The sequence below is a fragment of the Pholcus phalangioides genome, unplaced genomic scaffold (genome assembly GCF_987345545.1).
Source record: "Pholcus phalangioides strain wild (caught in Gottingen) unplaced genomic scaffold, Ppha-v1.0 ptg000008l_1, whole genome shotgun sequence".
In the NCBI taxonomy this organism is placed as follows: domain Eukaryota; kingdom Metazoa; phylum Arthropoda; class Arachnida; order Araneae; family Pholcidae; genus Pholcus; species Pholcus phalangioides.
In genome coordinates this window covers 53079145-53095686 of record NW_028301601.1, presented here as the reverse complement: position 1 = coordinate 53095686, position 16542 = coordinate 53079145, and the positions used below count along the sequence as shown (strand labels likewise).

General features: G+C 37.4%; 1 protein-coding gene across 2 annotated transcripts in view; it reads left to right on the top strand.

The window, feature by feature from the left end:
* The window catches only part of LOC149084508 (uncharacterized), a 110382-nt gene that overhangs the window by 35402 nt on the left and 58438 nt on the right, over positions 1-16542 (top strand). For both annotated transcript variants that reach the window (XM_089234915.1, XM_089234914.1), the window contains exons 2-4: positions 9021-9046; positions 15168-15210; positions 15331-15352. In XM_089234915.1, coding sequence (XP_089091041.1) covers positions 9038-9046; positions 15168-15210; positions 15331-15352 — 74 coding nt within the window. In that variant the 5' untranslated portion in view covers positions 9021-9037. The remainder of the gene's footprint in view (positions 1-9020; positions 9047-15167; positions 15211-15330; positions 15353-16542) is intronic.

The following is a 16542-nucleotide window of genomic DNA, read 5'->3' as shown; positions in this document are numbered from 1 at the left end:
CAAGTGCTGACTTTTCAAATCGATATTGAGCTTTCGTCCTTCATCTTGTAAAAAGGGGAGAAAGGATCTTAAAACGTGGAAGAAAGGAGGGAAAAAAAAATGGGAACGTTCACAAAATTCCCCTTTTTTTTTTTTTGTTGGTTATTTCTTTGAAGTTTGTTATAAGTGAAGTACTTGGCGAGAAAGAGCCAAAACATAAACCCTGTTAGCGAGCTATTTTGTATTAACTATTGCTAAGAGAGAGAGAGAGAGAAAGGATTGGAAGAAGAGTGTTGAGAAACACCATTAGCCGAATTATATTTCTTCTTACGTTTCTTTATGGTGGGAATTGTGAAGAGAACCCTGTATATATACAGGGTGTTTCGAATTGTTTGTCCTACAGCTGAGTTTCTCGACCTTTTTGAACTCAGGGACCAGGAAAATGTGTGAAACAATTTTACAGACCACTTGTGTGTCCCGTATTACGGGATATTCCTGTAATTTTGATTGTTCCGGTTTTTTTTTTTACATTTGGGTTTTTTAACGATGCTTTTAGTTGAATTTGCAACATTTACTACAGTTGTGAATAATTGCGGTCCGTTCAAGTATTCCGTCAGCAGACTTTTAGCCATTTTTGATCCCCCCCCCCGTCAGAAACATTTCATCAGCTCTTCCCCCCCTACCTCCAACGCATATTGGTTTTTGAGAAATTCATTGCGGCCCACCCTCTAAGCCATATATACTAAAACCATGACCCGCGGACAAAATGTGGCCTTCTGGGTTATCTGACGTGGCCCGCCACCTCAAACCTAATTTCATAAAAATGAACTAAGCGGCACATTTACAGATCGCTTAAGTGACCCGTGGCACAATTCCAGAGCATTTAAGCGGCCCGTGGCACAGTTCCAAAACACTTTGGCGGTCCGTGACACATTTAGAGATCCCTTGAGTGACATATGGCACAGTTTTAGATCACTTAAGTGGCCTCCAGTGCTGTTCCGCATCACTCAAGGTGCCCGCGGCACATTCCCAGATTACGCGGCATAATTACGGATCACTTGAATGAAGCGCGGCAGAATTCCAAAACACTTAAGTGACCCGAACACATTTCCAGATCACTTGGCTCAGCGAAAAATTTAGAGATATCACTAAAGTGGCTCTAGGACTTATCAATAGGGAGAATGTTAGTTCAAGTGCCCCCACAAATTACGAAAGGTTTTTCCTAGTTTTTGGCAAACCCAGTAACACATGCCATTAAGAATATTTCATATTTTTATAAAGGGGAGTTCTTGACGTAAGCATCATTAAACACCCCCCCCCCTCCCCTCGCATTATCCTAAAAAAATATATATATAGATATTCGCTTCCCATATTTGACAGGTTCACCTTTTTTTTCCGCAGCTTTCCAGCAATTTTAATGAAAATAAGTACCTACTTCCGGCAAAAAATTTTTGATGACAATTGGTTATGTCCCGTATTTCACCCTATTTACGATCCCAGTTTACCATATGACATTAGGGGGTCATTTGAATATTTTTTCGTTTAAATACATTATGTTTACTGTCTTTTGTAACGCCCTTAACTTCCCCACCCTTCAGCGATTTTAGAAGTAATTAGAAAATTGCAATTTTTTTTTTTCTTTGGCAAAATTTAGTGTTATATCCCGTATCGTATCCGTATTTGCGATAGCAATTTCAAAAATTTTCCTCGATGATGTGTACAAATACAACGCCACAATAGACAAAATGCCCAACGAGGTGGCTGAGAAAAACCATACCCATAAAAATATAGTATATTATAGTATAGTATAAAAATATAGTAGCCCATAAGTATAGTATGAAGGTGTTTAAAAAGTCTCGCCGCAGAGAACAACAAGACTAAAACGGTATAATTATTCATTCATTACACTTCACTCACTGTGAATTGAGGAAAAACTCATAGTTTAAAAAAATTGATTGCAGATGGCGGGCACTACACATAACAAGCATTACACAGAAACCAACTTCACAGAAGGTTCACTATACATACGCACACATTCCAACATGTACCAGTTCGTCAGAAGTTCCGCAGAGGAATATGGGCGAGGGGCATGTCTGATTTGGTTTAGTAGTATGAAGGTGTAGTTATGATTGGACTCATATGGATATTACTAATATCAGTGTTACAACTGTTGAATAATTTTTCACTGATAATAATTATACTGAATCTGTCAAGGACCACAGTATTTCGATTAATATAAATTAGGATAGAGATCGCTCTTGGAGTATTTATGAATCGTAAATACTATGGAATTCAAGAATTCTAAGCGTATTCCAAGAAGTAAATAAACCGACTAAAAATTTAAATGTATTTAGCTTAAAAGTGTGTCAACAATCATTTTTTTTTTTAATGGTTATTATACAAGACTGAAATTTTTCTAAAAATGTCGTAAGTGTAACGTTCAAAACGTTCTTGGAACTTTGCATAAAGTTTCTAATTTTGAATATTTTGTAATTCTTGCGTGACAACATACAAAATTATTCTCTTTGGAATTTCATCAGCATTCGTTATCGCTTTTAGAACTTTTTAGTAAAGCTTTTCTAAAATTTTACTCTGAAAAAATTCCTTGTATAAATTTTGATAATTTTCGGAAATTAAAGATTTGTGTGAGGTAATGCTTGTAGGTACGGTCGCAGTGGGACCCCCACTACATGCGGGATCCCGCATTTACTGTGATAGAAATGTAAAAATATATACCAAATACATTTTTTATTTTTTGTTTTTTTTGTAAACAAGACATACATTTGTCTGGAATTATTTCTTTCATTAAATCTGTGTTCTCATCGATCCTGGAGTTTTTCCTTTCATTAATTCTGGAATTTTTTTTTTCATCAAGTCTGCAATTTTTGTTCCTTCGTTAGCAATTATCAATTTCCATCAATTCCGGAATTTTTTCTTTCATTAATTCCGGAATTTTTTCTTTCATTAATTCTGCAATTTTTTTCTTTCGTTAACAATTACCAATTTTCATCGATTCCTGAATTATCAATTTTCATCGATTCTTGAATTATCAATTTTCATCGATTCTTGAATTATCAATTTTCATCGACTCTTGAATTATCAATTTCCATCGGTTCTTGAATTACCAATTTCCCATCGATTCTTGAATTATCAATTTCCCATCGATTCTTGAATTATTTTCATCGATTCTTGAATTATCAATTTCCATCCATTCTTAATCATCAATTTCCATCGATTCTTGAATTACCAATTTCCATCGATTCTTGAATTACCAATTTCCATCGATTCTTGAATTACCAATTTCCATCGATTCTTGAATTACCAATTTCCATAGATTCTTGAATTATCAATTTCCATCCATTCTTAATCATCAATTTCCATCCATTCTTAATCATCAATTTTCATCCACTCTTGAATTACCAATTTCCATCGATTCTTGAATTATCAATTTCCATCCATTCTTAATCATCAATTTTCATCCATTCTTGAATTACCAATTTCCATCGATTCTTGAATTACCAATTTCCATAGATTCTTGAATTACCAATTTCCATAGATTCTTGAATTATCAATTTCCATCCATTCTTAATCATCAATTTCCATCCATTCTTAATCATCAATTTCCATCCATTCTTAATCATCAATTTTCATCCACTCTTGAATTACCAATTTCCATCGATTCTTGAATTATCAATTTCCATCCATTCTTGAATTACCAATTTCCATCGATTCTTGAATTACCAATTTCCATCGATTGTTGAATTATCAATTTCCATCCATTCTTAATCATCAATTTTCATCCATTCTTGAATCATCAATTTTCATCCATTCTTTAATTATCCATTTTCATCAATTCCGGAATTTTTTTTTCTATTAAGGCTTGAATTTTTCCCTTCTTTAGCATTTTCGTCAACTCTTAAATTATCAATTTTCATGTATTCTGGAGTGTTTCATTTATTCTGCCTAAAGTTTCTCATCTCTTGCATATTTTAAAACTCTCACGTGTGAACCACGTACAAAATTATCTCCTTTTGAATTTCACTGGCGCTCGTATCGCTTTGTGGAAGCCCCCTTTTAGAACCGGTAAAGTTTTAAGTAGGACTTTTCCAAAATTTTACTCCGAAAAAAATTCTTGTATAAATTTTGACAATTTCGGAAAATTAGAGATTCATTATCGGCCATTTAAAAAAAATTATCAGCTATGATAGAAATTACTTATTGGCACACTTTCAAGCTGAAGAAATTATGTTTCGCAGAGAGTCACTATTTTTTTTCTTTTCTATCCAGCTTCAGATGCTAAAAAGATTCTACAGGCACCACGCGAGTTATTTTTCAAAATTCAAATGCTAAAATAACAGATTCATTAGTAAAGTCCATAGCTACTCACGCAATTATTAGACATCCTCTAACCCAGACATGTCTTGAATCGATGTTGCGGTTGGTAATTATTCTACCATACGTACCAAGCCTAGATAACGAACGCAAACTTTGGCCCGCAAAGTCACTTAAAAAATATTTATATTGATTTTTGGTGTTTTTAAGTTCTATTTCGCCATCAAAAATTCATCCAAATTTCACACGACTCTCTTTCGGAGAGGTTATACAACTTTCATACAGCCTTCGGAGATGTTGTAAAGATTATTTTTAAATGGCCCTCGAAGCAGGGCCGCCCTTACCAGACGCAGGACAAGGTGCGAAAGAAAATACGTCTTGATAATTTCGAGGCTCCTTAGATATATATATATATATATATATATGCATATATTGTGTGCGGAAGGGGACTCGGCGCCTCCAAAGATTCATTAGTCCAGAATTAAGAAAATTCATTGATGAATACTCAGAGCTTCGGAATTGAAGAAAACTCAGAGCTTCGGAATTGAAGAAAACTCAGGAAATATTGATGAAAATTCAGAATTCCAAAATTGATGGAAAATTCCGAACTTCATAATCGATGAAAAAATTCAGAACTTCATAATCGATGAAAAAATTCAGAACTTCATAATCGATGAAAAAAAATTCAGAACTTCATAATCGATGAAAAATTTCAGAACTTCTTAATCGATGAAAAATTCAGAACTTCATAATCGATGAAAAAAACGGCACTTCATAATCGATGAAAAAATTCATAATTCCAGAAAAAATATTCAGAATCGACGAAAATTCAGAATTCCAGAATGAATGAAAAAAATTTTCATCTCTTGTTTATGATTATTCAAGAATATGCAATTTCTTGTATCCGATGTATGTGATTACCCTTTCAGCAATCTCTTGTTCACAATGATTAACCTCATAGCAATCCTTGTTCACAATGATTAACCTCATAGCAATCCTTGTTCACAATGATTAACCTCATAGCAATCCTTGTTCACAATGATTAACCTCATAGCAATCCTTGTTCACAATGATTAACCTCATAGCAATCCTTGTTCACAATGATTAACCTCATAGCAATCCTTGTTTAGGATGATTGATCTTGTAGCACACTCTTGTTAAGGGGGGATGATTCATTCATCTCATATCAATATTTAGTTGACGATGATTCGTCTTGTATTGATATTACGTTGACGATGCATCTTGTAACGATTTATTGTTTATGATGATTAAACAACTAGAGATAATTTTTCCTCGTATTAATAACCCGTTGACGATGAATTTCGTAGAAATCTTTTGTTGATGGCACAATGTGTCTTTCTTTCCGATTTCTTCGTGATTAATCATTTCGTAACAATTTTGTTTTTGACGATATTTCTCAGCAAATTTCCGCTAAAAACTGTTAATTGCATATAAATATTTCGTTCACGGCTTATCTGGTAAAAACACGTATCACGTTGAAAATTTCTAAGTTAAACTAACATCACGCACATTGACATCCTGGCGAACTTATGTTATGGACGATACATTTAACGATTATTTTCATCATAAAATGCTCACGGCTATAAACTCTTTACACTACCACAAACCCTTGTAATTTGTCTCAGAACACGCAATCATTTTCACGGACATGGATAAATAGACTCACAATCGATGGAAAAACTCACGAAATTCTTGTATGAAAATTACATCACGCGACTTCGGTGTCATTATTTGTAATGAAAGTGATATTGATCGATCATGACTCTTGATTTTGAGCTTCAAATAAATCCTTCTTGTGAACGACTCAGCATTTCTCTGAATTGATTATGAATGTAAAAAGCTCTAGTTGATATCGATTTTTTTATTTCCAGTCTTTACTACGTCAGTGGTAATATTCCGTTGACAAAACATTTCGCAATAACGTCTATTTTCTACGACGCATCAATATTCCGTTGACGATGCATTTTACAATAATATCTATTGTTTAAAATTTATTAATATTCATTTGATGATTTAGTAGCAGATCAATTTTTAGCGATGCATTTCTTAACAAAATTTTTAACGACGCATTTCTTAGCAAAATTTTTTTAACGACGCATTTTACAGAAAAATTTTTTTAACGACGCATTTTACAGAAAAATCTTTTTAATGATGCACATTTCGCAGAAATCTTTCATTAATGATAATTCATCTCTTTTCAACATTTCGTTGGTGATGCAATTCATAACAACTCTTTTCTAACGATGCAATACGTAACAATCTCTTTCTAATGATGCATTTCATAACAATCATTTTTTTACGATGATTTATATCGTGGATTCCACTTGCGATGCAGTTCATAATAGCTATTTCGTTATGAAGATTCAACTCTTTTCAATTTCGATGCATTTTGCGACACTATCTATACTGTTAACGACGATTCACCTCATAAACTATTTCATGGGGTTGAATGATACCAACCACACTCGGCAAGTGCTCAAAAATTATTAGAAAATATTTCAACCCATCCAAAAATAACATATATTCTGTCCCTTCATTTCATCAAGAAGAGGTTTTGTATCATCATTGTTTTCTTCTCTTTTTACAGTATCAATAACACACAGCAATGTTATTAATCATAAATCTATTGAGGGAAGAATCTGTAACAAAAATTTCATCCGTTATCTCAGAATCAATCGATCAAGAGAAGAAATCGTTCGAAGATGCATTACACTTATTAAAGGATGGATTATATATGATCTTTATTGTTGTTCTGTCGTTGAGTTGTTGTTGTTGCGTTGTTGCATCCACAAATCACCCTCTGCACATTCACAAGGACCTTATATTGTATCGCTCATAGAAAATTAAGATTTTCTCGTTTCTTCTTTTTCAATAGAGAATCGATGAAGCATATTACTGTTTACGATGCATCCATATTCCGTTGACGATAAATTCTGCAACAATATTATTGTTTATGATGAACCAATATCATTGTTTATGATGAACTAATATCATTGTTTATGGTGAACCAATATCATTGTCAGTGCCGTCTTAACGAATGGGCTCACCCAACGGCCCGGGGGCCTCAAAAAAATGAGATCTAGTTAAAATTTTCTAGAATTTATCAGGTAGGGCCTCAGAAAAACCACTTGGCCCGGGGGGGCCCATGATGCTCTTAAGACGGCCCTGATCATTGTTTATGATGAACTAATATCATTGTTTACGATGCATCAATATTCTATTGACGGTACATTTCGCTTCAATATCTATTTTTACGATGCGTCAATATTCCATTCTGCAACCGTATCTGCATTTACGGTTGATTCATCTCATGGACTATTTCAATTATTTCATGGGGTCGGAGAAGCTTTAACTGATACCAACTACACACGGAAACTACTCAAAGATTATTAGAAAATATTTCAACCTATCAAAAAATAAGATATATCATGTCTTTTCATCACATCAAGCAGAGATTTCGTATCGTCACTGTTTACTTCTCTTTTTACAGTATCAATAACACAGCAATATTATTAATCACAAATCTATTGAAGGAAGAACCTGTAACAGAAATATCATCCGTTATCCCAGAATCAATCGATCAAGGGAAGAGAAGAAATCATTCGAAGATGCATTATACTTATTAAAGGATGGATTGGATATTATCTTTATTGTTGTTGTGTCATTGAGTTGTTGAACACATCCACAAATTACCTTTTCCACATTCACAAAAGGGCCTTATAACTATATCTCTCATAGAAAATTAGATTTTTCTCTTTTCTTTTTCTGAGAGAGAGAGAGAGAGAGAAGGAAAAATAATATCCTGGCGAAATGGGAAGTAAACAACTTAATTCGATTTACCGTTGTAGTGATTTCTAGAGTGATGTGGACGAGGGTGGAATGGTCTTATAGTGTGAAGAAATTTCTGGAAAATTTCTTCTCTCTATATACTCTCTCTCACCTACCTTCCTTTACACACTTCGCCATAAATAGCTCCGAGTTTGAAGTGTTTTCGCAACAATTGTAGAAGATCTCGATAACCTTAAGGAAGTTGAAAAAAAATGGCGGATAAAGGAAAGAAAACGTTAAAATTCGATCTCGAAGGGGAAAAAGATTCTTTTCTGGAAAGGAATAAGGAAAAAAAAAATGTAAGAGAAAGAAAGAGAATTGGTTTTATGTCACCGCGCATACTGTTATGAGGTTCAATTGCCCTCTCGCGAGTTACTTAGTTCTTCATCCTGCCCTCTCTTTTTTCCTTGGTTGCCTTAGTAACCAGCGTCTTGGAATGGCATAAAAGATAATATCCTCATCCTCCTTCATCCTAGAACTTGCTTCACGTTATGTGAATGCGTCAAATCGCATTCGCTTTCGTGTCGGACAAGATTTCTTTTTCTTCTCCGTTATTACTATTATTACCTTCTTTTTTTTCGAGGGATTAATTCGAAAAAAAAAAATGTCATTATAATTACGTTCTTGGTTGAAATATGTATGTAATTATATGTTTCCAGTTTACATATCGCTTTGAATAAAATATCATTTGTTATCGGAATGTTCATGCGTATGCGTATCAGGATGCATAACATTATAATTATTTTATTGTGATTAGTTTTCGGTATTTAGTCTTTATGTTCCTTCGAAATTATGATCTTTGTGATAGTATATTTTTTTTTATGTGAATGATACTGAGACAAGGATATTTGTCTTTGCAGGTCTGTGTCGGAGAGACATGAGCAAGGTATAGAGAATGTTTAATTTACTGATAATTTATTCATTGCCTGTATAACATGTTTTATTATTATTTCCGATCAAATTTCAATGGGACGAAAATTAGAATTTTTCGCCTGGTATTCTCTTGTCAGAGTTATAACTAGAAAAGAAAATTTACTATCACCCGGGGACAGTATCCTTTTTAGGATTCCATTCCTCCCCATAATTCCGAAAAAGAATGAACTCGGTGCCGTTTTTTGTCAAATGCTCAGAGCACCAGATCTCTCTGCCCTCCCCCTAGTTGCATCCCCGTGAATATTACTACTAAATTATATCATATACTCACGATACAACTACAAATACACAAGTGAACCTCCGGAACTGACCCCTGGGTGTGCGAGCTAGCAATACTCTTCTGTGTCCTGGATAAATGACGGTAACTCCTCCGTGAACCTACCGTAGGCAGCTGTAAATTTATTCCGAAGCCGTATCCTAGTTCCTTGAGAGTGCAAGCAACAGTAAGCAGTCTTTAGAGAGCCGCTACCAAAACCTACTAAATACTACAGCGTCTAGGAGGCTTCATCACTACTCATTACTCTTCTCAAGGGACCGCTCAAAAATCCATCATGACACCTGGAGACGTCTTTAGAATGTCTGGTCACCCTTTGTTTCAAAAATGCGTGAGTAAACTTTTGGGAGGAGCAGGGTGTACAAAGGCAAATGTGATCACGCAACATAATGCAGGGTCGAAAACTTCACTTCCGCGCTGTAGATGGCCGTAGTTTAGCTAAGGTTACTCATGAGTTATTTCCAGAGTTGAGTGGTCTCCACCGGGGAACACGCAGAAGGGAGAGGGTAGGAGACTACCGACACGACTTTGCCTCATTTGATGTAAAGGAAATAAATTGCTCATTGCATTAGTCCGTGGTTGTGAGTGGTTCTATCTGCGTATCATTATATCTATCTGAGTTCTTCCAGGAGACGCCATCATATGTAAACTCTCTCTTCTGAAGTAAGTAGCGAGATGGCTAATGTGCACCTCGCATCATGCCCCTCCCCCCCCCCCACATCCTAGTGCAGGGCTAAGTAGGTTGGGATCTTTGGTGCCCCCCCCCCCAAGTCAGACTTTTCACGGGCAAAAGTAATATAGTATAGTGAATTTATAACATGAAAAAACAAAACAATGATGGTAATTGTCCCGGGCCCCAGAGCTAGAGCCCCACCTTTATGGGGGCCATGCCTCGCATATATGGCTGGTGTGCCGCCCCAACAGGAATGTTACCCGAAGAGAACATGCTAATTACCGCTTATGGGGGTAACATCATAGTACTGGTGTACGACAACCGCGTTACAAGTGATGATGATTTTATAGCACGCATTTTCTATAGCTGCCCAAGCATTGGCGTACGCAAAGGGCCCCTCCCCCTCAAGCCGAGATTATAGTGTTATTTTGCATGAAAAAATTTAACCCCCCTACCCCCGTTGAAAATAAAAAAAATTGAAACCCCTCTTGAGAAAAATTCTGCGTACGCCTATGTGCCCAAGACATGGCAGGACTTCTCCAAGTTTCTCATGGATTTCATGCGTCGGCGCAGTCGAGCATATAGTCGTATTCCATGACTTCAGTGTGTTTTTCACTACTATATTTTGTACTCTTACTTGTTCCTGTCTCATTTCTCGTACTCTCTACATACTATCATTTGTAGATGAGATTTGCGTCCTCTCGTAGCATTAATTTCTGAAACACCGACTCTTCGAATGGAAAGGTTTCCATGTTCCAGCGGGAAATAATCAGCTCATGTCGATTGGTGAACATATTCGACCGTATTTTTGACAGTTGAGTACAGCCTCGTTCCCCACGCGAGCACATGAAAATCTCATCACTCGCCTTCATCTAATGGCATCGAACTGAGGGGGGGGGGGGGTAAACGCTTTGATTATGGCGTGGCTTTCAAACTGAACCTTAGCCGGAAGGGATGTGTGTGATGCAGTTCAAACATCACAAATTAATTTATCATCCCACGACAAGTCGACCATTGCGTTACGTCACTTAATATTAGCTTCCCAGCCAAGCGCCAAAATATAAATGGAGATCTAGATCGATATCTACTTGTCTGTAGTTATTGCGTCGATTATGCCTCAGTGTGTGTGCGTATATATATATGATTCCCCACTTAGATCTCTCTCTCTCTCATTAAATGTCTATCCTGACATGTTTATAAAGTCATATTTTCGATTTTATTGTAGTCACGTAGTAATAATGTTGGCAACTTTTCCGGATAAATCTGACTAGGAGCGCCATTCCAAGTCTTCAATTCCTTGTGGAGTTTTTGATACCTTTAAAATCAAATCTAAATGTTACCGTTTGGTATAAATAATAATTTGATTAAATAGATAATAATAAATAATAAAATAATCAAATACAACGCCACAATAGGCAAATTGCCCAACGAGGTGGCCGACTCAAGAACATCATGGATCCCCGAGCCATTTCCCGGAGGCCCCACCTACTACTACTACACCACACATGCACCTCACCCACACACCCCCTCCCCCGCGGAACCCCCCAAAGAATCGGTACATGCGGGAATGTGCGTGTACGTGTAGTGAAACCTAACGCGAAGTTTCGTTGTTTCTCTGTAATGCTTGTTACGTGTAGTGCTGCCATCTGCCACAAGTTTTTCTAACTATGAGTGAAGTGTTATGATTGAATGATTTATCGTTGTAGGACTGTTGCTCTCTGTGACGAGACTTTTTAACGGGAAGATCGGCTCGCATTTGCGCCTTGAAGTTGGGAACCACAGAAAACCAACTTCAGCCGACCACCACTGTGGGGTTCGAAAACGGATCCTCGCATCGCGAGTACGTCACTATAACCACTCGACCACCACAGCGGCGATTGATTCAATCAATTGATTTAATTTCTGAACATTGTTCAGCGGTGGTCAAAAAAAAAACCGAATAAAATGCTCGGTTTCATTTTCAAAGAGGTCTCATCACGTCCTCCTAAAGTCATTCTTCCTCTTTTCCGAGGCTTGGTTCGTTCTGGATTGGAGTATGCCGTCAGGTTTTGTAGACCATACCCACGGAGGGACATAGACTTGGTTGAAGGGGGTGAGACAGGGCTGTCTTAAGAGCATCATTGTCCCCCCCCGAGTGATTCTTCTGAGGCCCTCCGTGGCAAATCCTCGAAAAATTCAACCACTTCTTATTTTTCTGAGGCCGCTCTTCTTTTGAGGCCCCCGGACCGTGCCCGGGTGGGCCCATGCATTAAAACTTCACAGGGTGCAGAGAAGAGGAGCTACGCGTATCCTTGTTGGCACACGGGGCTTGAGTTATGAAGAGAGACTTCATTTTTGGAATATGTTTACATTGGAAAAGAATGGTGATGTTGGGAAGATATGATCGAAGTGTTCAAAATTTTCAGCTGGATGGATAGGATGGACCATTAAATATTAATGCGCCGTCAATCGACTGCTTTGACATGGGGAGCACCAGTATCGATTGGTAAGGGGCAATTCTAGGTTGTAGTGTCGCAGGGAATTTTTCTCTAATAGGGTTGTTAATAAATGGAATAGCTTAACCCCGGAGGTAGTAAATTGTAACACAATTGACAAGTTTAAAAAGAAAAACGATAAACATGTTGGGGTAAATCGAGAAGCTCTATCCATTCTTAGAATAAGACAACCATAAGTATTCTTTATGGGCATTGTATAGTATTTTATCATGTGCATATATTGATTATAATTTTATTTTTAATTGGGTTGCTGTATTTTTGAAATATATGACATCCGTATTTGTTATGGGCATCTTTTTCCTCGGTCACCTCGTTGGGCATTTTGCTTTTTGTGCTCTGGTATTTGTGTTAAAAAATATTTTGATTAATATACCCTGAATGCTACCCATATTTTTACCCCCTACAAAATTTCTGGTAAACCCGAAATGCTTCTACTACAACAACTGAAACCACACATGCAATCTCGTAAATATTCCTCTGAGAAACTTCTAACGAATTGGCCGGAATGTATCGTGCATGTATTTGTACCTAATGTGGAGTTTGTTTCTGAGGAATGGGGAATGTGCTATTTGTGTGTGTGTTTAAGAAGTCCATGCATCTTCTGAATCCGGAAACAACAGCGTGGTAGATTTTTTTTTTTTTGCTTGTTCGTATTATTCGTGAATTTTAAATGTTGTAGGGCTGAACCCTGGCAAAACACTATTACATACTACTTAACTGTATCCGTGCCATCGTGTACAGTACTGGTTAGGAACGTGTTTTCTGAGATTATGTGTGACCATAACGTATTTGTGTTGCCAGAGTTATGCGTGTTTTGTATTCTACTGGTGTTGCTATATGTCTCTCATATTTTTAAGTAAAAATGGCAAAATGACACTGAATTTTTTTGTGCCGAGGTATGAATGTCTGATAGCTAACCGTAGAGAGACTTTATCAAATAGGAGATCGGCCTCGTATTGTATTCGCACCTCGAAGTCTACGAGCCGGATCAAAGTAGTAGAAACCGTAGAAAACTAACTTCAGCCAAACGACACTGCGCCATCAACGATGTTCTAACTTGTATCCTCGCGATGAGATCAAAGCACGATGCCCAATGGACCACACTGTTGCAGTGCCAATATCATTGCAGGCCAACGGTACGGCTCCAAATGTGCCCCAGTCACTGCTAGAGTGTCCGAGTGGCATGGTGGTGAGATGCTCGTCTGCCGTCGTGAAGGTTGTTGTCAGGGTCCCGGGTTCGAACCCAAGGGAGGATGTAGATAAGATATTTTCCCTAATGAACTCGAGGTGACCACCGATCGACAGCACCTTCACTTCCAACCCATCTCACTAATGGCAGTAAATTGCAATATAGCATTATGGCCAGAGTTGGTGTTTGGTGAAGTTAATAGTCACTGTTAGAGAAATATAGGCTATATTCATTTCCAAATCTTAATCGAACAAGCTCTTCGGTGTCCCATTCATATATGTTTTAAATGCTGATTTCATCAGTTTATTCCTCTCAGGCCCTGTACGTTGCTTTGCCTCGCTGTAGATTTTCTCTTTTCCTAACCTCATTGAGTTCAGCCCTCACTTACCGGTGTGTTTTTCGTTGAAGTCTCAGGGCTGAATCAGCATCTCCTAGAGATACTACTACTAAGCCACAGCCACACATGTACCTCATCCATATTACTCTGCGGAAATTCGAACGAATTGCCATCTACCACATATTTTTCGAACTATGAGTGAAGCGTGATGTTTGAAGATTTTATCGTTGTGGACCTGCTACTCTCTGCGGCGAGACTTTTTAATGGGGAGATCAGCTTGCATTCGCACCTCGAAGTTGGAAAACACGGAAAACCAACTTCAGCCGACCACCACTGAGGTGACGGTGGGGTTCGAATTCGGGACCTCACAATGCGAGTCCGTCACTATGACCACTCGACCACCACAGCGGCCCTCCAGAGATAGAAGAACCCCCACGCTGCTCGTGACGTCACACAAGTAGTTAATCCTCACTCAGAATGTTCACAGGAAAAAAATTCCACTGAACTTGCTAGTATCATAGTTGCACGGAAAAGAAACGATCGGTCACAGAGTTGGCGATTCCTATGCCCCTCATCCAATCACCGTGCGGTATTTGTGAGCCAACCCCCCGAAGATTCTACGCCAAAATAAGAAACGAAATAGGATGCTGTGGTTCAAAATGTGGCAAACTTGCTAGGTAGTCTTATCGGACTATTCTCATGGCTTCACAGTTGAACTTGGCAATCCGTGCGGAGGCTTTCTATCTCCAGGAGGTGCTGGCTGAACTGGCTGAGGTTAAAAAGAATGTCTACAGCGAGAAAAGAAACAACCACACGTTTGCAAGTATGTGTCTGAAAAGGTTAAAGATTTCTTTAGTAACTCCTTCCTCATTTGCTGCTACGGAGTGCAGATTTAGAATTTTATTGCAATAACCAACAACACAAATGGCTATTTTAAAGCCGACTTGGGTGATGGTAGAAACTGGAATTAAAAAACAAAAATATCACCGTCCACCTGAAAAATTCGGACGTTCTAATTGGGTAGCATTAAAGGGGTTAACGAAGCGCATGCAAGAGAAAGTAACATATTTTGCACTATTCCATAATAACGTGTTTTCTTTGTGTAGGCCGATGACTGCCGTCGTGCCACACGCTCAAGAGGACCTCCAGGTAAGTGGTAGATATTAATTAGAAATGAAACATTTTTGAATCTCTCACACGTTAATTGGCATGTAAATAATATATTTTTACTAAAGATGTGTAATTTATCATTTTATTTTACATGTCTAGGGTCCCCGCAGGAAACTATATGGTGAGTACGGGTTTCGAAATCTTTTCAAATAATGTAAGGTTATTTTTCAGTTTAGTTCAGTTTAATTGTATAGGGTGGACAAAATGTCACTAGATTTTCTAAAAGTTGATAAAAAAAATTTAACGAACTGTCCCTTGCCCAATAATTCACGGATATGAATCTAGAATTGATTCTTTTCTGTTTATTTATTTATGTTTTTTCCTTTTTATTGCAACAAAAACAAAAATTAGTTCAACATTTCTCCCATAGGGGGTAATTTAACAGGTTTCCAGGTCCTTTTCTATTCTACTACCTAACCTGTTTTCAAGTAAGAGTTAGGTTAGTAAGATCTTTCTGGTGGAATCATTCTACCTGAATTGTTGGAAGAGTAAGTTGCCATATTTGAGTGAAACTTTGAACTAATTTTCGTTTGTACTGCCAAAATAATTCATGACATAAATTTCTAAAACCCGCACATGCACGTCATGACTCATCCTCTGCGAAATTTCTGACAAATTGGTGCAAGTCGAGATGTGTTCAAGTAGTGCTGTCAGAATTCAGAAGCACAAACGTCGCACGTTATTTTCCCTGTTTTTAATTACGCCTGAATTTTAAACGGTGTAGGCCTGATTGGGCTTTTCGTGGAGAGACTTTTTTTCTTGAATAGGAAAATAGAATAGGAGCATTGGCTCATATTCACACTTCGAAGTCGGAAACCACTTGAACATTGAAGGACCTGACACTCCCCGCTTCCCATCCCAAGGAGATATCGAAGCGTTCCCGAAAGCCCGGAAGATGGGTGCATCCGGAAATTTATCGAGTGTGTGTGTGTGTGTTTGTTTTTACAAAATATTTTATTTCTACATGCTCCATGACAAGAAGTCGTATTACATGTATTGTGCGGACTGAAATACAATATTTTTTCTCCGACAAATAGAGTGTATAAAATACGAGTATATAGATACACAGGTGATTATAAAAAAACTATCCCGACATATGGGCCTCTAACTATCATACCATTCACAGAAACTGAATGAAATTTCGGCATAAGGTATTTTGAGGTATGCGCTCAAGAATGATATGGAAAACAACAGTGTCACTCTAACAGTTACGGTTACAGTGAGAAAATTTCGAAAATATCAAATGGCAACACAAAGTTTTTTTGTATTGGAATGTGATCTCCATTGTGAAAAACCCTAAATAGCGTTCGA